At 36.2% G+C, this 21,818-nt stretch overlaps 1 protein-coding gene across 3 annotated transcripts in view; it reads right to left on the reverse strand.

The window, feature by feature from the left end:
* Positions 1 to 10,390, reverse strand: part of LOC120253038 (WD repeat-containing protein 11) — a 35,709-nt gene extending 25,319 nt beyond the window's left edge. Inside the window, exons 1-9 of one of the 3 annotated variants that reach the window (XM_039261283.1) lie at positions 10,200 to 10,387; positions 9,048 to 10,131; positions 7,727 to 8,177; positions 5,726 to 5,813; positions 5,430 to 5,611; positions 4,958 to 5,094; positions 2,285 to 2,351; positions 936 to 1,092; positions 703 to 814 (exon numbers count right to left, since the gene is read on the reverse strand). In XM_039261283.1, coding sequence (XP_039117217.1) covers positions 703 to 814; positions 936 to 1,092; positions 2,285 to 2,351; positions 4,958 to 5,094; positions 5,430 to 5,611; positions 5,726 to 5,813; positions 7,727 to 8,177; positions 9,048 to 10,054 — 2,201 coding nt within the window. In that variant the 5' untranslated portion in view covers positions 10,055 to 10,131; positions 10,200 to 10,387. Of the gene's footprint in view, positions 1 to 702; positions 815 to 935; positions 1,093 to 2,284; positions 2,352 to 4,957; positions 5,095 to 5,429; positions 5,612 to 5,725; positions 5,814 to 7,726; positions 8,178 to 9,047 lie in introns of all 3 variants that reach the window. The other 2 variants (XM_039261282.1, XM_039261284.1) reach the window with 2 other exon arrangements.
* Positions 10,391 to 21,818: the final 11,428 nt, after the last annotated feature.

Below are 21,818 nucleotides of genomic sequence, written 5' to 3' on the forward strand. Positions count from 1 at the left end.
TAGCTCAGAATTTAATTTCAAGCTATTCCACAGCTCCACTAGTTTAAGCAAGCCATCCAATTCTGACACTATTGAACGGGATGAATACAAGAGATGGTGGAAAAAAGCATTTTGTGGAAAGAGAGCTCGTGGAATCTTACAAAGCAACACTATTGAGCAAAGCAAAAAGGATGGTTTCAAACCTAAACAGTAAACTTGGATAAATCAATAAAAACTTTATTATCAACTAACCTCTGAACATCCAGTGGCACGAACGATAAAGAATATAACATAATGCTCTTCTAAATGAATCAGTGGTTAGTATTTGCTTGATATTATCAATTGAATAATAACAGAGATATTTCACCATGGATGTTACCCTTCTAGGGAGCTGAATGTTCTCATCAACCTTCAAGTGATTTAGTATGATGAGTAGCAATCTTAGGAAAAGGCAAATAGTGATATTGTATCTCATATTAGCTGATTTTTTTCATTAGGCCTTAGATTGTCCAGAAAAACCAGTATCATAGCTACCAATGGTCATCATAATTAAAAGATACTAGTTTGTTATTTGCCCATAAACTATGTGTTTGAGTTGTACATAGCTGTCAATTCTAATCTAAAATGAGATTCGATATGTTTCCTTTTATGAATACACCTGGAACACTTTTGTCAGGATACAAGATCTTGGGTGAACATGCAGGTTGCCAAGAGAATATTCACCTAAAATCTCGTATCCTCCGTCCATGAACCTCAAACACACCAAGTGCACCATTTACTAGCGCAAAAGCAAAACTCTCCGAAGTTTCATCTCCAGAACCTTCTGGAGTTGTTTCTGCAAAAGAGTAACCTTCAGCTTGGAGCAGAATAAGAGATGCAAGCGGTTGTTTAAAAAAATAAATGAAACTACGGATAAACTTTCATCAAATAAACCTCTTTCAAACAAAAATTCTTACTCAAATTCGTAGGTGATGCATCCCCACTTGAAATATTGTTGGAGGATTGCTCCTTGGAAGATATTGATGATTGCCTAGAAGATCCATTTTGAAGAGGACGGGGAGCAGATGGAAGGGTCCACTCCAGTACAGTAAAAGGCAGAGCTAATGATCTAAGCTACACAAGTAAATAAAGAAAATATTTATCACAACTGTAGAAATTTTGAAGATGTGCTTCACATGAAATCCAGTAGAACATCGTCAGACACAATAATATTTACCATGCCACATACTTACAATTCATAAATCACCCTTTAGATCAATTCGAGGAAAAATAGACGTGGGCAAGGAGGACAACAACCAATGAAGGGCAACAGTTGGCATACATATTTTGGCAACATTTTTTTCCTTTGCTTTTTCAGCGATTTGTCAACTAAAAGCTGCCATTACTAAGCAGCTATAGACCATTAAAGTTCTTCATAATTGGTCTAGTTCCCATGGTAGGGATGAATGTTATGAACAAGCTCTTCAAGCAGCCACTAATATCTTTTCGAAGATTTCAATGATAAAACATGGTTATTCCAGTAATTCGACTTGTATTATAGGGAAAGTTTTAGGCAGCAATAATCAGCATCAACTAATTTTTGAACTAATGTCCTTTGGAAGTTTCTCTATATTGATTTTGGGCTACAAATATAAAAGGCTGTGTCTGTAGACTGATACATGCTGGAGGGACACTTTGGGGGAAAACATCTTCTAATAAAAAAAAAGGGGGGTTAAAATAATTAAATATATAAAAAAAGAAAATATAACAACAAATCAAGGAACACTTTATACGGCAGCAGCAACCTCCTATTTACACCAGCAGAAATGGATCACAAAAATGTTGGGAGTCTATTACTTATACTGTGGCATATGCAATTGAGAAATCAAAAGAAAACATATCATGCCCAAATCCCACAAATAATTAAAAAAAAAATATAACAGGTCACTCAAACATAAGAAGATAAAATGTTGGCAACTCCATTACACAAAAACAAGGATGAAGGTTGGGCACTTGCTGACTGATAACTGCTTTTGCTTACACTCGCTTTCCTTCAATGTTTTAGTTAGCTAATACTTAACACTCGAGGCATAGTAGCAGATGAATGCATCAATAGATTCCTAAATGCATGTATTACAATATAAAGCTATTAAAAATTAAATGTTTCAATGGTAGTACAAATATTTTATGGATAATGATTAAGTTATATTTCTTATAAAAGGAATACTATGGATACATCAATTAGTGGTTTTAATTGAAAACCAATTTCTCAAACATTGGATTTATAAGTACAACAACAATAAAGCTACGAGTAGAAAGGTTGTACCATTATTGGATTCTTTGTCATAGCCCAGACTTCAACAGGAGCATCACGAAATACAATAAGAAGGTACCTGCAAGGTGCTTTTGTCATCCTAAGAGATAACATGACAAAGCTAATATCACTAAGCCATAACGTATACAAGGAAACAAGAGAAAAAGAATATTCTGTAAATTGTCTATTGTAATCCTCCAAAGTGGTAATACACACAAGAATCTCTTATGTCGTTTCTATTTAGAGAAGGAACTAAAAACAATAAACTAACAAGGCATAGACAGGAGCAAAAACAAATTAGAATAATGATGTTCTGCAAGCATTATGTTTTCATAATTCATCACCTTTAACAGGAAAGATTAGATTTCTTCTGTACCAACAATAATTACGCTCAGCCACTTGCCACATCAAGTTCTAACAGAGATGCGGTACAGCAACTGGTTTAATCATCCAATGAGAATATCAAACTCTCATCTGTACAACAATCTTACAAGGTAAATGGGTCTTTAAAATATGTCTGTTACATCCCAGACACTATAGGACATTTGGTTCATGGTTCCAAGAGTGATTTGTCAGGATCCTTTGAGTGGTGTTTGGTTGAAGATAGGTCGAGAGAAGCTACTGCTTATTCAAGCCTCTCCAACCAAACACCACCTTCTCAATAACTTGAAATATAAGAACTCTTTTTACAAAATATAGTTAACATTTAAAAATTCAGCAAATATTAATAAATATAAATCATTAATTACAAACATAACTCTACTTACCAAATGTTAGTTTAATTAGTATCAATTAAATCAAAACTAAGTCAACTAGGAATAAAAGTTCCCATCCAAACTAAATTCAAACTTCAAAACCTGTCCCCAGTTTATTCCAACCCCAACAAAACACCCCTCTAATGAGGAAATAAGACACCTAAATTTCGAGAATTGGCTTCTATCGGATCTGGGTTGCCAATGGTCACAGAATCCGGAATCATTTTAAAATGGCATGGAAATTCTTCGAAAAATGTTTACTTGACTGAATTACCCTTCACGTTACTTTTCAATAGTTAAGTCTAGATAACTAGCTAAAACCTTCCTAACACCAGTATTTTCTGAACAATAGTATTACCACTAACGCCCCCAACCTATTATTTCCCCTTGGTATGCAACATAAGCACAAATGGATTTAATATGGCAGAGGGACATCAATCAAGGTAGCTTGATCATCTTAAGCAAACAGAATGATCATTCTAAATTCAAGGTTTAAAAACCACATATAATGAAAACAAATATATGTTCATCAGTTAATGAATCAATGAAAAAAGAAAAAGGAATTCCAAGGTATCAACCAAACGTGGAAACCTTGGATTCTTGGATATTACACCAATATTGTCATGCAAACCATATACGGACATCTTAAAGATCCCAGGGGTACCATCTCACTCTTGGGCATCAAATTTGATCACTCCAAGCCAAATAATCTGTCAGAATATTGGATTATGCATGACCAATGACAATGGAACAATTTTATACTTTTCACAAAAAGTATGACTAAAATCAATTCCTTTGGATGGATGAAGGCACATAGGTTATCGCAATTTCTACAAAACAAGTTGTACAACAATTATGGGTTTTACAGATAACATCAATTTAAGATCCCATAATTCCAAAGAGCAAAATCCTACAATAGATTTAAGTCCTCTAATATAACACAAAAACCATGTAAATCATATTAGAAGTCATAGAGTATACTTTCAAAATCCAAAACAAACTCAGAAAATACAACTGAATCCCTGAGTTAATAAAACCAGATAGGCTAATAATAGGTCCTTCCTAGTGAATTTTTTAGATATTACGAATGTATTTTAAAAATATGATCAGATTCCCATTCTAAAGCATTATGACAATCACATCCGAATGGGTCAAACACATGCTTGAATTTCTATAGTATAAATTCACAAACATTTCTCATAGAGGTAACAACAATCACCCTTTAATAACTTTAAGCACTATAAATGTGGGATAGTTAATACAGTAAGTATATCAAGATCTCCCACATGCTTCAAATAATAATGGTGATAGTAGTGGCCTGACATAAGTAAGAAAGGTGCTCTAAACAAAAGTAGAAATTGCTTAGGCTTTTGTAGAAACGATCTTGTGAGCATCAGTATAAAAGGCGACTTCTCCCAATAATATCAATTGCAAATCTAATCCAGTTCCAACAAAAAAAATTTATATTGAGAAAGTAGAACTGTTTGATGTTGAATATTAGAACTCACTAAACTGAACCCCAAACCAAGCCCATAAATAGGTTTGGATACATAAAGGTCTAGACTATTTCATTTCTCCTTCCTAACATCATCTTGGAAGGGTTATAATCATCTAACACATCAAGCTTCTTATCATAGACAATACAAGATAAACAATTCTGTTTCATTGAGCAAACATTCTTCTGGTGCATCAGAATCAGTGTTTGGGCAAACACCAGCAAGCAACAATATACAAATCAAATATGCTTCAAAATGTTATGATAAAGCCAAACCAGATCATTAGCCTCTTACAATAATCAAGGTCTGCAAAACTTCAGCAAGATCACATTACGCAGCAACAAGCATTGTGTGTTCAACTAAATTTTAAATCAGCAGAAAACGCAAAAGATAATTACAAAGAGTTAATGAAAGAACGGGTAGGTTAGGGCAACCTTCCAGATGAAGAAGCCCTTATAGCCCTTATTGGTGCACGCTCTGACTTTTGCAATACCCTGAATGGGCGATTGAGTCCACTTCTAAGGCATGTCACAACAAGTCGATTATTAAAGCCACCAACTTTCTCATTCACCTGTATGCACCAAGTAATGCATCAAACGACAACACATTGATTGTAGCAACTCATAGCAATGGAAATGGTAGCAAATAACAAGCACTGATATTTAGCAATCAATTAAGAACTTCACAATTATGGTGCACAGCATTAATGAATGGCATTCTTGAGGCCAACAAAAATGATACGAAACTAAAAATTGTAGGCAGGTAAATAATAATATTGCTCAGATAAGGCTCCACCTTCCAATGCACAATCTTGGGACAGAAGCACATAATTACCATTTGAAAGACATAAATTAGATAGTACTCCTGCAGGGGTAAATGTATAATGCAATCCAAAATATTAAGCACCTGATTGTATGAGAAAGAAACAAGGCGAGAATTCCCAAGCCATCTAAGCCCCCTCACAGTACTATTATGAACAGAAAAGCTCATTGCAACTGCATTTGCAGAAACATCAACAACATCGATTGTCCCGCTCTGCGTTCCAAGAGCAACAAGAGGAACAGCTGGTGCAGGAACATTACCCCCACCTAGAAATAGGATAATCCAACCAAATCGTTTAGTGAAGAATTATAATAATAGATCTGCTGCTATAATTACATCTGAAAATCAAAACTAAAACACTTGATAGTTGAGGGAACTACGGGCCACAGTAGCAATCAAAGAAGGAGCTGGAACAGCTAGAGTGGATACTGTTGAAGAAAGAAGCTGAAGTTGGCCAATCAGGCTCATCTACGGAAAAGAAAGTTGATAATTAGCAATCTGATGCTTGCCAAATTAAGATAAGACGGAAGTTGAAAAATAGATAGCCAATGGAATCAAATAGACGCATACAAGAAATTTCACATATACTCTAGCAATAATGTCAAGTGTGGTTGCTTGTACTCTTAAAAGAAAAAAAAAAAACCTGTAAGCAGAACTTATATTTTCGTTAAACAGACATCCTTCTTCATTATGAGAGCTGGATGATGAACCATGCCTTATCTAAAGGAGTGTGGAAACGCCACCAAATATAAATTTTCAACTAAGCTGAACTAAATTTCATATCTGTTCATGCACATATTTCCCAAGTTCTCTTAGACAAGAAATATAAAACCCTTTCTTAAAGGTTGAAACGTCCACCATATTAAATGATCTATACCTTACAAATCTCAGAGAGGATTCAGAAAACAAATGTCTTGCTCATCATCATAAGGCTGCGACAGGAAGTTATTTGATGTGGCACAAGGTACAGATAGATAGGCCTCCACTCATGAAGTGACTCTTATTAAAAGCCAAGTTACTCGTTTTTTATTACAACTTGTGATAATATCTTTATCCTAAAAGCCAATGGTTGCTTACATAGGTCATCATTAAAACTCAAATCTTCTTGCAGACAACGTCCACAGAGAGAATAAATCAGGCATGACAGATATTTGCAATACTTCCATATGTATCTAATAGAAAGGTCAATGCAGACACCTTTTTAAGACATCTTCTGGAAGAATTTTCTGGGACAAAAAAAGGTAAACCTTAATCTATTTTGAATGCTTCAGTAGTTGAATGAAAAAAAAAAATCAAACGAATATGATATTTGAAGATTTTTACCAAGAAGACTTCATTCTAATTCCCATGCAAATGATTATGAATGAATTTATGTTTGCACATCCAAAGTTCATTCTCAAGGCCATTCCAGAAATAAGAAATATCAAGAACTTGTAGACTATATGATGGAATTGATCTAATTTCTGCACATTAAAGAGTTCATAAGTTTTTGACTTACAACCATAGATGATATATAAACTGAAATGCCTGAACAAAAATTCTTACATGGCAAACGACCAGAGCCTCATACTATATTACATATATTAGCACAATAATAACACACATGTGCACCATATAATAAATGACAGCATGATATCTTAACATAGGAATTGAGACTGAATTATATCCATAACCATTTAAATATGAATGATCTACATGTAGAATCAACATTACTCATCTTAACCTACGATGTGGAACTTGAAATAAAATATAAACATTTTCAAAACACCATATCAAGCAATCAAGGGGCACAAAATAGATAGTTTGTAGCATAACAATGATAAGAAGATGCATGATGGATTAAAACTTCAGTCAGTTTGGAAATTTTCATTTTTTGTTTAACTTATCTTATACTTAAACTACATATTTAAATAGCACCTTGAAATCTGAGTATGTAAATGCATAAATTATGTAAAGGAGAAGTTGAGAGATGCGAAATTTTATTCACAATATTGGTTTACTTCCATCTGATAAGAAAGATGGCGTAAAAAGGAGCAGGTTGGTCTGCTTAAATGAGACAAATCCATCTGGCTAGTTCCAGATTCGAGTCCCGGGCAACCCATACAGAAAGGAAATATCTTCCTTTTTTTTTTTTAATTTGAACTCATTTGAATTAGAAATTGTTCTTCTAGATTTAATCAAATATCTATATCATCCATTCACAGAGATTGTACAATATAGCAAAAAAGAACTAGAGACTATAAGCATTGCAGTTTGTGGTCGAATAAACTATTTAACTAATTGATATCACCTGCTATCATTATGACTGCAATTTGCAACAGCAAAAACCAAAAAAAAAAAAAGGAAGAGAGACTGTTTGGAAGCTGTTCCCCAAGACTGACCTTGGTGAAGAAGTTTGACCCTTGAGGACTAGAGCTAATGGCACGAATGTTAGCACTCTCCACAGGTTCTGACTCTTTGGCTTCAGTTTGCAACTGTAGGACTGTTTCTTCACATATATCAGCAGCCTTGGTCATCTTAGATGAAGTGTCCTGAACACCTGTGGAATTGTCAGAGGCTAACAACCAGCTCCAGATTTTTCCATCATCAGAAATCGAGACCAGATACGAATTGGAAACAAGATCTGTTCTGGTGCACAAGTCTGAGGGCAGAGAGAAGCAAGCAGCTGATGACAAGTTTGCTGAGAGGGAAGGCACAGAAAGCTTCTCAACTTTCTGCAGAAAAGATTCAGACTGGCAGAGAATAACAGCAAGGACTGAAGGAGAAGGAACAGCGGTACCAATAGATGGCATTAGCTCTCCCATCTTTGACAAGGCATGCACCTGTTCTCCTCTGTTTTCATAAACTAGTAAGCAGAACTGATAATTGCAGAGATCTATATCCATTATGCAAACAGATATTGAGCATACAAGACACACAACTATATAAGATACAAAAAAATGTATTTTCTGAATAGCCCATGAACAACACAAATAAGTCCAACATGGAATTTTGCTAATAATGAATAAAAATCCCACCACATAGATTCAGCTCACACATAGTAATAACTTGGCACATACACAGATAGGCAAGCAAGGCTACCACATGAATAGAAATGTCAGCGTGGGACATTGTGATATTGATATGCAAAAACCAAATTCTTCCTACATTAATTCAAAAGGTACTTTACACAACAGAGGCCCCTGTTTTATCTGGTTTGATATTATAATTCAATATAGAAATTAAGCTAGAAAATAGGACAATATAGTGAACAGTATTCATAAGATGCAGGATTGTCCATACATCCATGGTGCTCATCTAGAGTAAGGTTGAGGGACCTTTAGAAGTGAGTCTAAGAGAAACCAGGGGACTAGAGTGAGGTTGAGGGACCTTATACAAGGGAGAATAAGAGAAACCAGGGACGTAGGCGAAACCTTGGTCGCAGGACCGTAAGCATAAAACCATAACGCACACCATAACACTCACCAAAGATAGTGCAAAGTCCTCTAGTTACCAGCCTCTCCCTTACAACAGAAGCACTAAGCTGTATTGCATTTCTGCATTGCTCTCTTGTAGCAAACCTTAATGATTAGTTCTCTTAGATGGCAATAATTTAAGTTTGAATGATGGTGCAAAAGGAAAAAAAAGGCCTAAATCTTTCACTCATGACACATGCTAGTTGTTAAATTGAGGAGCAGAAGAAGATGGAACAGAAATGCTTACTCCTTCCGCTTCCATGTGCTGAGTTTTCCATCGAGATGAGCACAGTATAGCTGATCCATACCCGAATCAGGCATTACATCCATGAACTTGCCCATCCCACGAGGCAATGAGGTAGAAGAAAGTGAAGCCCCATACTGAAGGTCGAAGACAATGAGTTCCTTGGGGAAGGTGATCAACAGGATGTGTCTCCATAGCGGTGAGAATGAGAACTTCGCGCAGAAGAGAGGGAAGACTGCGAGGGCGGGGGAGTTAGGGGAAGCAGACGAGGATTCTTTGTCCAGCTTCTGAAGCTCGGCATGATCCAGGACTCCAGAGATCTGGTGCTCCTTTATGGAGACATCACCCTCCATGCCACCAGAGAGGGCGATGGCCGAGAGCAGGAACCCACGGAGCCCAAGGACGCACAAATGCCTGCAATCGAAGGGATCGCGGCGTATGCAAGAAAGGAATTCGGGGGATGCGTCGTACTTCCAGATGCAGCGGCCAGCAATGGGGTTCCAGAGGGCAAGGAGGGAGGGCCCATGGATAGCGGCGAGGAGCCAGGTGTCGGAAAGTATCCAGCAGAGATCCTGGATACCGAGCCGGGATCGTTCGGCGCCACCAGAATCGAGGTCAAGCCATTGGACAACGAGCCTGGATCGAAAGTCCCAGATGGCGATGCGGCCCTGGCGGTCCCCGACGGCTAGGCGGAGATGAGAGTTGGAGGGCTCGTCCTGGGTAGAGAGATCGCGGGAGATAGAGTGCGGGATCCACCTGAGGGCCGTGACGAAGGGAGCAAGGGCGTGGCCAGAGGTGACGAGTAGCGGGGATGGAGAGCTCTGGGAGGGAGCGGGCATGGGGAGCACGGATATTAGCTGCATGGAACGCGGGTCGGCCACGACGATGCTGCTGCCGGCACCATAGGCCAGGAGACCCCCTGCGCTGCAGTCAGCGCAGCCTCCGTTGTTCCGGCTGGATGGCCCCGGAAGCATGCAATCCCACGCCTCCTGTGATCGGGGTGCGGCCATCTTCCCTCCACGCTAATAGGGCACCGCGCTGCGGATCAAGGAGATGGACTTGGGACAAGGAGGAAGAGGAGAGAATACTGCAAGTCTGCAACCACGGTTAATAATCACTAACCAAGATCTTACAAAAGAGGCAATCGATGCACACCACATCAGTGATCCAGAGCGCGCCGGCCCCAGATGCTCTCATGACCATTGGGCTTGGAACCCCACGGCGCTTAATCATAGTAACAGGTGATGCCTGTTCTCCGGCGTACCCCTTCTTGGTCCTGGAACATCAAATGAGCCACTTAATTGTTTATAAAATATACAAAATCTGGCATTTTTTTTTTTTAATTAAAACAGGCAACCCACTCAGGTCTCCTTCACAAGCTCTGTGAGAGGGGGAGCATGAGTTGATCCCTAATGTGGAAGTCATTTAAATTTTTTTCATTATAAAAAAATTTAATTTTGTAATTTTTCACTGCAGAAGATTCTAATTTATGATTTTTCCATATTCGGGAAGAAGCATAAATTGAAATCTAGATGTTATCAAGCTGATCTTATACCTATTTAAAGGATCTTCTAGCCTTAAAATTAACTTCTCTAAAATGTTGTATGTATTCCTCTAATTTTGGTTACCAACCTAATGAAACCTCAGACATTACCCTCAACTGCGCCAGGATTGTCTTCCCCTAACCTACTTGAGGGTGTCGCTCTCGGGGAAAAGACCTAGGTAATAAAACTGCTTGAACTTATTATGATGGTCCAATCTAAGCTTACTTCCTAGAAAACTAATTACCTTTCTTTAGGTGGTTGTTTCACTCTTCTAAATTCAGTTATTTCCTCTATTCCAACTTATCAGATGTCAGTGTTTAAGTTACTAGTTTAGGTGACCAAGAAAATAGACAAAATTTGTAGGGATTTTCTCTGGAAATGTCATGAGTTGGGCCCCAAAGGTTTTAGGTTAGTTGTTTGGAAAAGGATTTGCAAACATGACAGCATGGAAGGGTGGGGTATTCTTTGTTACGTGTGAGGAAGCGTGGAACTGGTGTGATAATTCATCGAACACTTGATGTGCAATATCATAATACATAGCAATAACACAATGAATGGGCAATACAAGAATGACATACAACCAATCTCACAAGAATAAAATAAGAGACACCAATTTAACGTGGTTCGGCTAAGTACAAGCCTACATCCATGGGAGAACAATGCTTCACTATATCATGAGGAATAACAAGAGTACAAGAAATAGACATAAAGTCATAAGAAGGTTACCAAGCTCTAAGAACTAGCTTTTACCTCAAAAATAAGGGTGTTGCCTTACTTTAACAAGATCAAACAAGAACAAAAGCTCTCCTCTACACTTCACTCTTTCCACTCTCCAAATACAAGAGAACTCATCCTCTCTATCTTTCTCTCTTTTCTCTCATTACACAACACCCAACAAACATAACCCTATATAAACAATAGAGCAATTTAAACCATTGAATTAAAAGAGATCAAGATTTTAGCTTCATCTTAAGGATATCAAGCCAATATTTAATATTCTCAATATCCAAAATTTCAACAATGCTCTCATAGGAAAATGGTGGTGGAAAATCATATTATAATAGCTATTGGTCTAAAATCATCAACTTCAACTACTTGAATAGAAGCTCCCCATGGCCTTTGTTCCATACACCATCAAGAAATAAATCTTTTTTTTTTTTGCAAGGATTACACCTCTTCTGCTACCTTTTCATATTTTGCACCTCAAAGCTTGTAAAGAACAACCCCTCCATGCTTTTTTGGCATGAAAAATGGTTAGAAGGCAGAACCCCTAAAAGACATTTGGCTTGACCTCTTTAATGACTACATCGGACCTTGGTCCTTTGTAAGTCACTACTTCTCTGACCTGCTCTTTCCAGAGGGATCTTTCCATACAGCTTCTCTTGAGTCTATCTTCACATCTTTTGTCCTCAATTCTAAACTGTCTTAGTAAGCAAGAGGACGTGAGAATCTGGACTTTGGAAAGTAACATGGTTTTTTCAATTAAATCCTTCTACCATTTCCCAGTAGATAGTGGTACTCGTAGCCATCTTTATCACTTTTTTGGAAAGTGGGTTGCCCGAGTAAAATAAAACCTTTTCTGTTGGCTTACTTAGGATAATAAAATCTTAACCCTCACCAATTTAGCCGAGAAAAGGTGTAATACCCAATGTGCAATGGACACTTGCATATTATGCTACAGAGATTCAGAATCCATTGACCACTAAATGTAACCTCTCTGAACACATTTGGTATTTCTTTAACCAAATTCTAGGGTTGTTTTCCCTCCCTCAGACTCTTCTTGAAGTCTGGACTTCCTGGATCCCTTCCTTATATGCTCAACACCGTCTCCTCTGGGACCTACTTTCAAGGGCTATTTTCTAGAATCTATGGCTAGAAATTAACAATGGCATCTTTAACTTGCATGCTCTTAATCCACTCTCGGTTATTTCCAAAAATATTCATATGCTTCTTGCTTGGATTTCTGCAGCTACAGATCAGGGCCTTTACATCCCAAAAGACTCCACTCTGATCCTCAGGCACTCCCTTAATTTCCTGACAGCTAGATCAGACGCCTCAACCATTAGAACTTCACCATCAGCCCAAGAGTGATCCACTCCCTCTTCCAGCTTGAGGAGGCCTTGGATACCTGATGGTGGACTTCACCTTCTCATCTGTTTCTTTCCTTTTGTTTCTCTTATGTTTTGTTGTTGTGTGCGGTGAGCTTCACCCCTGGTGATTGATTTAGCCTCTCGTCTAGATTGTTGTTGAAAAACTAGTATGCCCTACAAAGCCAATTTTAGTTATTGTTTAATAATAAAATAGTTTTATTTTATTGCATGTATAATTATGGGTATTGTATTATTCATGTTTGATGATATATTATTATGGCCTTGCATTGTATAGATTTCAAATTAATGATAGAGATCATTAAAGTGAGACATGATTATCTATGTTCCTTGCAACCCAAAATAGTTCACAACCTATGAGATAAAATATGATTTTGTATTCATTATTGGTTGTCACATGTTGTACTACTATGTGTGATAGAGTGGTATGTCTCAACCACTAGAGTGGAGACTCTTAGTAACATTGTGGATATTTGTAGTTGACAAATATTGAACTGGACCATACAGAACTCTTAGACCAAACACTGTCATAGAACAAAAGAGTTATTCTGTTACAGAAAATCCTTATTACCTGAGGATGTTATTAAATCTTATGTATAAATTATATTACTTTGATAGTGTCAACCGGTGATGCTAATTACAGGCTATATACGGACATGTTGGGTTATATAATAAATACATGAAGGTTTGTAGTCATCCAAGTGGGATCTATCACTCCTATTGTAGGAGAGAATATTCTAGATTGTGTTTCTTATGTGTTGGATAAAAATCCGGCCGATTATTTTTTGAAAGTATTTTATTATATATAATATATATATATATATTTTTATATATTTTTCTTTAAATTGTTTTATGTCCAATAGTGTAAAGAAACACACATATAAGTGAAGATCGACAGTGTCATTGGTTGTCTAATTATCCCACTTATATGGAATATTTATTGATAGAGGGACTAATATGTAAAATATTATATTGGGGTCTCACATATGAATATCTCTAATCTTTGGATTAAATTGCAATTTGTTGATGGACATGATTGTGATTATAAAATTAGTATGGACTACTTTGTTAAAGATGTATGAAACGCACGTGGTGGTCAATATAGCGGTTCCTTCTGATCCTAGAAAACGTCCTACATGTTCTAACCTTATCCGAATATATTTACTCCCTATAAATATGTGATATGAGATTAGGGTTTCTTAATTTTATTTGATTTGTGATTGCCATCAAAAGATAGCTACGACAAAAACCCTAATATTCACAATAGTTGCTTGGAGCAAAAGAAGCCATCACTTCTTCCGGATCAAGGGTGAAAAGTTCGAGAACATTGCGTGTGTGCGTTGGAGGATTTTGCGTTTGTGAAATCTCTGTGAGGTAACCCTGATCTTTCACATATATTCATGTGTTCATGCGATCGATCCTTGATAATTAATCAATTGTTGATTAAATATCAATTAATTGTAATTGATAGTCCTAATTTGATTAGAACGATTTTTTCTAACCCTAATTTGATTAGATCGATTTTTACTAACAGTTATTGTGTTTGTTTTTTTTTTTGTCTCTTTGTTCTTTGTGTGATTCTGTTATTGTTCTTCATTTTCAATAAAAACAGTGATTTATCCACTTTATTAAAAAAAATCTAGATTTAAAGAGAAAATGAATACCAGCTAGCTAGCAATTCTTTTGCGAATTAAAACTTGTAAACCATGAATTTTTTATTTTTTAAAAAGTAGCCCTGGTGTGTGATGATGATGATGGTCTAAATAGTTTTTCTTTTCCTTTCTTTTGTTTTTTTTCTTTTTTTTGAAAAAGTTTGGACAAGAAACTATGCTAGTATTCATGAGAGATTCAAACTCCCAATTCCGCGTGACCATGGCACTAGGTACCTAGGCAATAAAACTTAAGTATATATTTTCTCCATTTTAAAATACATGCGGTTTAAATATCTTGTACAACAATTAACTATAACATTAATTTTTTTTTAAATTTAGAATAAAAATAAACCAAATTATTAAAACATCTTTTTCTTCCAAACCATACCGCTTTTTTAGATTATAAATATAGATATGTTCATTTATATAACTTAAAAAATTGAAGAAGAGTAAAGTTGAGGGAAAAATGAATAAATATTACTTTGGTATTATAAAATGGCAGTTATTCCCTCCGGTTTTTATTTACATGTTCTCTTCTCAAAGCTTTGTTTGTTTCTTTTTCATATGTCTATTTTGATATTCTATGAAATATTAAATAATTTTTCAAACTTTACTTTTATCTTTAATATACTAATATATTTTATTTTATTATTTTTTTGGGAAAAACTAAAATACTATTAAGAAAGAGAGCTAAATTTGGAAAATTAATATAATTTTTTATAAATTTAAGATGACAATTAATTTTCGGAGTGAATTGGTTAAAATGGACCTATAATTAGTACCAGAGAAAATATTTTTAAAAAAAAGAAAATTCTCAAAAAAATTCATCCCTTTATTCTGCTTGTTGTGTATACAGAATGGGATTCGTTAGTTAGGAATTCAAGAATTCCTACTCGGGAATGCATGAAATGACTTTCACCCCCTTCATTATAAAATTCATTAATTTAAATAATTAATATAAAATAATATAACTTAAATATATATTTTTAATAATTAAAAGTAAATAATTATCATGAATTATTTAATTTCAATATTTAAATAGAATAATTATTGTGAATAATGATATTCAACATATTTTATAAATAAAATAATTTATCAATAAAATAACTCATTACTACCAGGCCTATCACTTGAAGTCGCTTCGCATCAAAGTTTTTTTTTTAAAAATTTTTTTTTTTAATGTTTTTCTGACAATATTTTACATAGACATACAATGGAAACTTTAATGCTATGATTATATAACTCTTGAAACTATTAGTATTTTTTGGTTTTGACACAAACAAATAAATGTAATTAAATATTTTCAATTATTAATATTATATTTAAATAAACAAAACTTAGATGTAATAAAAAAAATTAAATTTGTTTCTTGAAACACTATGAAAGTAGATTATACATCTATTTTAAAAATATGCACAAATTTTATATACAAATATGATTTATTTGTATTAAAAGCATACAAATAATGTTACCATATATCCCTACTTTTTCATTTTGTATCCTGCCTAGTTTTCATTCATGTCCTTATTTTGGGAGTGATTTATTCTCTCCAAGCTTGCCAGACTTTTCAATTTGAAATGACCTTCCAATCATGAGACTCATGGTGAAACAAAAATGAAATGAATTTGTTTGTAGCCACGAAACGTGAAAAAAAGAAGGAAAGGCAAACAAATGAATGATTAAAAAGAAGTGGAAATTAATCATAAATCCATTAGTCATTAAGGCAAACAAATGAATGATTAGAAAGAAGTGGAAATTAATCATAAATCCATTAGTCATTAAAATCCTTCCTCACGTAGGTTGTGGGTGATTTTTCATTAATCCGAAGATTACCCGCCCTTCGAAGGAGAAATTTGCCTGCTCCCATATCATTGATTTACAAATAATAATTCTTATTTCGTTTTTCATATTTTTTATTACAAGAAAGTAACTATTAATCTCTGTATATTTTGCATAATCCCAATAAATCCCTCCAAGTTTCAGTATCCCTAAAAATTCCCTCCTTATATGTTTTGTCCCTTTTTAGTCCAAATGCTTCAAAGAGAGGTGGAAACGCAGTTATCTACCTTAGAAATTTACCAGACTACCCCTGATTCTTATACACAATTCTAGACATGAAAAATGACAATAATACCCTCCAAACGGCGTTGGGAAGCATGGGGCAATTGGACGGTTGGTAACCCAAAGGGTTGGGATTCGAGAAACCCTTTCTTCACCAAAGGCGTAACACTTCGCTTTCTACAATAGCTTGTGGAGATTCCTTTTCCTGTAGTCGTCTTCCTCGGGAAACACCATCTTCAAGTTGTCTGGAGACTTGGTCTCTCGTTCAAGGGCTTTCGTTTAAGGTGTATCAGCTACTTCCTTCAAGGAAAAACCCAGTCGAAAGGTGAGAAGACATGCATGGGCGACCATTCAAACAAGCTAAGGGTATGATGTTATGTGGTGTATAGTTTTAGTGTTTGCAATTTGGTTGTTTATTTCCTGTGTAATATTGGTTAGTTTTTGTGTCGAAGTCAACATTTCGTGTTCTGTAATTAGTAATGTTTGTCATTTTGTGTATTATTTGTCACTTTCTGTGTATAATAAGGCTTTGATCTTTCAATCATGTGCATTTTTTTAAAACACCAGAAGATAGCAACCATGCTAGTCAATGCAAGGTGTTATCTAGCCCATGTTGTCGAAACAATCTCAAAGTTAAAGAAGGAAATTAATAGGAGGCACTAGGAGATCCTCCGCAGAACGCCTTTTACCCATTATATGGATGTGGTACCTGTGATCCAAGAGAGAGGGGTACTTGACGTGTTGTTGCATGTTTACGATGATTGTATCTAGTGCTTTAAAATAGTAGAAAGCATGTTGCCATTCAAGGCAAAAGACATCACACTCATTCTAGGCCTCCTCTGTGATGGAGATATCGTATCCTTCAAACATGAAAGCGTACAATCCAAATTTGACCAGACATTTCTCAATAAAATGCATAACCAACACCATGATGCAATTAAAGAAAACCTATTCGAGCTTGTACACATTAAAGACGGTGTGGAGGAGACATTTGTAAAGCTCCTCGTGGTTTATGACGACCATCTTCTTCCCCTATGCTTAACTAAATGTGCCAACATTGATAACAAGATACACTAACGATTTGGCCTCGCTTGGGTGCATGTCATTCATAGGTGGATGATGACTAATGTCCCTTTGACGGGGGTACGTGTGCAGCTTCAGTGTAAAGGAAAGTACACCACAACAGGCTATTTAAAAGGGTGTGCTATTGGCCTAATTATTTGGTTCTATGAGGTGATGGGCAGTGTGAAGAAACAGTGCCTGCGATGGACATCCTGAAGAAGGCCCTGTGAAGAGAACAACTGCAGAAACATGATGCCGCTTAATTGACGGATCAGAAGCGAAAGATGAGGCCTTACACGCTTTCGACATACTACTGGAATCCCTCATAGGTTTGAAGAATAGAAAAGACAAAAATGATTTGCTTGCGTTGGCGCAATACGAGGGTCTAGCAAAGGGTCAGGTGCACCGTGAGATGTAGTTAAAGGTTCAAACAGATTTCCTTCTAAAGAATAAGAAATATATCGGTTTCAGTAGGCTAAACTAAATCGAACAAGCAGCCATTTCAATCTACTTGAACACCCATATTGTCAAATATTAGTCCCTCTACTTTTATCACTCTACCTTTTTCGCGCTCTATTTGAATTTGATCTTTTTAGTCCCTCTACTTTTTTTGTGATAAATCAAGTCCAACCTTCAAACGAAGTTAGTTTGCTGTTAGGTTTATCTGACGTGGCATTTTTATGAATAAGATATTATTAAAAACTAAAACTATAGATAAAATAATAATACTTCTTTATTTTCATTGCTTATTTTGACACATTCCTACAAACCAACACCACCGCCAATGAATCAAAACTTAAGAACTAGTAAAGTAGTAATATCAAAAGCATTTAAATAGGAGAAACGAAAAAGAACGAAAACCTTGAAGATCTCAGAATCAGTTAAAGCCGATGGTGCCGACAACACTGATGAGGGAGCCGCGCTTGATCTTGATGTTGAGGTCTTCAAGAAATGGCGTGTGGCTCTCATCATCATAAGAGAAGTTACCGGCCTAGATTTCGATGGCGACGCCGTTGCCGCTAAGGTACTCGATGGCAGATTCATTGAGCTAGATGTTGGTCAATAAGATGTTGAGGCGTTCCAACGAGATAATGGCTTGGAAGACAGAGATAAGAGCTTGCTGGAAGTTCCGCATTAGCTCTTAAATGATCTTGAAGAAGGAGGTAAGTGTGAAGATGAGGCCAGGGTCGAGGTGTACCTCTATGGCAACGTAAGTGGCAAAAACAAGGGAGGAGATGATGAATGTTGTGCACCAAAGTATGATTTCATTGCCGGGCGTGAAGTTCATGAACTTGGAAAGCCGGCCGAACTCGTCCTCCTGGAACTGACGGATTCAGTAACTGAAGTGATTCTCCTGAGCTTGGAATTTAATAACCACCATGTAGTTGATCATCTCGTTGGTGGCTTTCATGCGCGATCCGCATGCCCATGAGGAAGTACTCGAAGAGGTTGTTCCAGCGAGTGTAGTTGATGATGAATACAATGACCCCGGTGACAGCGCTAGTGGTAGTAATGATGGAGTGCCAAGGTACAAACAAGTAAAGCATGGCAATTGCGACACTGAATTACAAAGGCATGAGCCAAATGTTATGCAGCTGGAGAAAAAGTCTTATAATTTTATCCACGGTTTTATTTTTTTAATAATATTTTATTTATAAAAATTTCATGTCAGACAAATCTAAGAGAAACCCGAACACAGTTCAAAGGTTGGACTTGATTTACCCAAAAAAATAAAGTAGAGGGACTAAAAAGATCAAATTCAAGTATAGGGACTAAAAGGATAGAGTGAGAAAAATAGAGATATTGATTTGAGTATTATACCTTAAAAATAATGGTAAAACTAACAACCTCTTAATCTATTGGCATAGGATCTTTCGCGTAAAGTATTTGTCTTTGTTTAAAGAATAAATAGATTAAGAGGTGCCCAGGAACGTGAAAAGTGAGAAAAAAACAAGTAGGCTTTTGGTCTAGTGTTAGATAAGAGATGCAATGGGGTGAAAAGCACATGTATTAAAAAAATAAAAAATTTCTTATAAGTCCCTAACAAGTTTCATTCTTCCTAGATAGTCCCTTAGATTTTCAAAATTCCATACAATCCCTCCACTTTTCAACCATTTTCCTTTTGATCCTTATTGTTAAGTCCATTAGTTAGTTTCATATGAATTACCAAAAAAGCCCATGTGAGATGAAATGAAAATTTGGTGGAATTTAGCTTCCCGCCAAGTCACATCTACTTTTTGTTTAGCTTCAAAAGGCCAAAGAGACTTCCCTGAGGCTTTCGGTTTTTCTCCTTCTTCTTATTCTTCTTCTTCTTCTCTAGGATTCTTGGGAAAGATCCCTGTGTTTTAATCTTGCTCTTATTCTTCCGAGGAGCTCAAATTCCTAGTAAAGTCCTTTTGTTCCTTTCTTCTTCTTCTTCTTCTTCTTCTTCTTCTTCTCCATCTTTGGATGCCATGGAAAGTACTTTCTTAGGTTTTCTAGCTATCATCTCAATTTTATAGTAACATCGGTACTAATAGTCGATAATCTTATGAGCTTTACCAAATTTCATACAGGTGTTCATCATCAATGAAAACTTTTTGTACTGTGGCGTGATACAAAGGATAAGGACGTGGCTTAAATTCACCGTGTTGAGCTGATTGAAGATAGTCATAGTTGACTTTCTCATACAAAACGTTCGTGACACCTAACTCATACAAAACGTTTTATATGTGAGCGGTGGGCACTGGAGCTTTCTCAGGTAAGAGTAAAGTTCGTGACACCTAACTCATACAAAACGTTTGCCCAATTGAGTCAAATGCTGACTTTCAACGCATGCGTCATACATACTATATTTTCAATAAGACTATTGTGGACATCACCGTCGAGGGAGTGAGTGGGTTAGCGGATGGAAACTCGGGCTCCTTGATCGCATCATAATACACCAATATGAGTGCTAGTTTATGGTTACTTTTCTTTTGTGTGTTGTTGTGTATTAAAAGGTACTTTTGTGTATTTCTTTAACTTTCTGTGTATTACAATGACTTCACGTTTAAAATACACAATTCCTGTGTATCACTTTATGTTGACAATCCCATGCTTTTTGAGTCATTGTTTCAAATAATTTGTGACTTTACTAGATTTAATTTATTTAAAATAACAAATTAAAACATTATAATAGTGATGCATTAGATGATATGGCGGGTAGACCGCTAACAAAAACAGGAGTGCACACAAACCTCGGCGGAGTAAGTGGGCGCAGAACCCGTGAAACGTGAGAGCAAAGACCACCCGGACACAATTATTACTCACACTTATAAAAATATGGTCTCACTCTGTGATTCAAACTCTCATCACTTATAAAGAGCTCTAACATGATCCATATATCAATAGACCACTTGAACATTGATTAACGCTACTTTTAATTATTCACATCTAACCTTTGTGAGCATCTTGCCACCCACAAACAATAAAATTGGATGGAGTGAGGTAAATGAACATTTTTATAATTGAACGGACAAACCCATCATTTTTTGTCGTAAAGATAAAAAACCAAAGTGAATAATTTAATAATTTAAAGGTTGAAATGGACATTAACCTGAAGTTGAGGGGCTATTGGTGGCTATAATACAAGTATTATTGATTGAGTTATTTTTTTTAAGTAAATAAACCATGATTTATTGAAATAGTAGAAGACGAATACAACTAGTGCTATTGATTGAGTTGTTTTTGATGACATTTTGATGGTGTATGTTTCTTTTTGTTTTTACCTTCTGACTAAGATGGCTATTCAGGGATTTGATTGCCAACAAACTCTCAACCAACATCCAAGCAATTCTCAAACTAATTTAACTCCCTTAACTAATTTTTTAACGAACTCTAACGTTCATAACTTCCATGGAGCAAATGGCAACTCTCTCATCGATGAAGACTGTGGGCCATGACAAAGGTCAACCAGGACAGTGGGGATCCACTTGAAACGGTTGTTTTACGTATTTATTTTGGTTTTCAAATAATCTCTCTCTCTAAACACACCCACAGCACCGAGAAGCGCGCGCAACATGCTTTCCCAGCGTGGAGGCCAGAACATTCAAGGGTCGAATTTATAAAATGCTGGAATCTTCGTGTGTCTAAACTTCAGACTAGGGGGGCCACAAGCACTAATTATTTATATCTTCTCGCCCTCAAACTAGCATCTGCAGCTTTCTAAGGCGCTGATCGATGGAATAGTCATCCCATGCTGTTTCTCTTGACTCTGGGATTTATCACCCATGCATGTTGTATAATTGGATTAATTGATTGCGTGTATTATCCAAGAAATTAAACGGCAGTGTAACGATTTTAAGCAGACGCGGATTGGAGATACAG

Source organism: Dioscorea cayenensis, chromosome 26, assembly GCF_009730915.1.
Source record: "Dioscorea cayenensis subsp. rotundata cultivar TDr96_F1 chromosome 26, TDr96_F1_v2_PseudoChromosome.rev07_lg8_w22 25.fasta, whole genome shotgun sequence".
Taxonomy (NCBI): domain Eukaryota; kingdom Viridiplantae; phylum Streptophyta; class Magnoliopsida; order Dioscoreales; family Dioscoreaceae; genus Dioscorea; species Dioscorea cayenensis.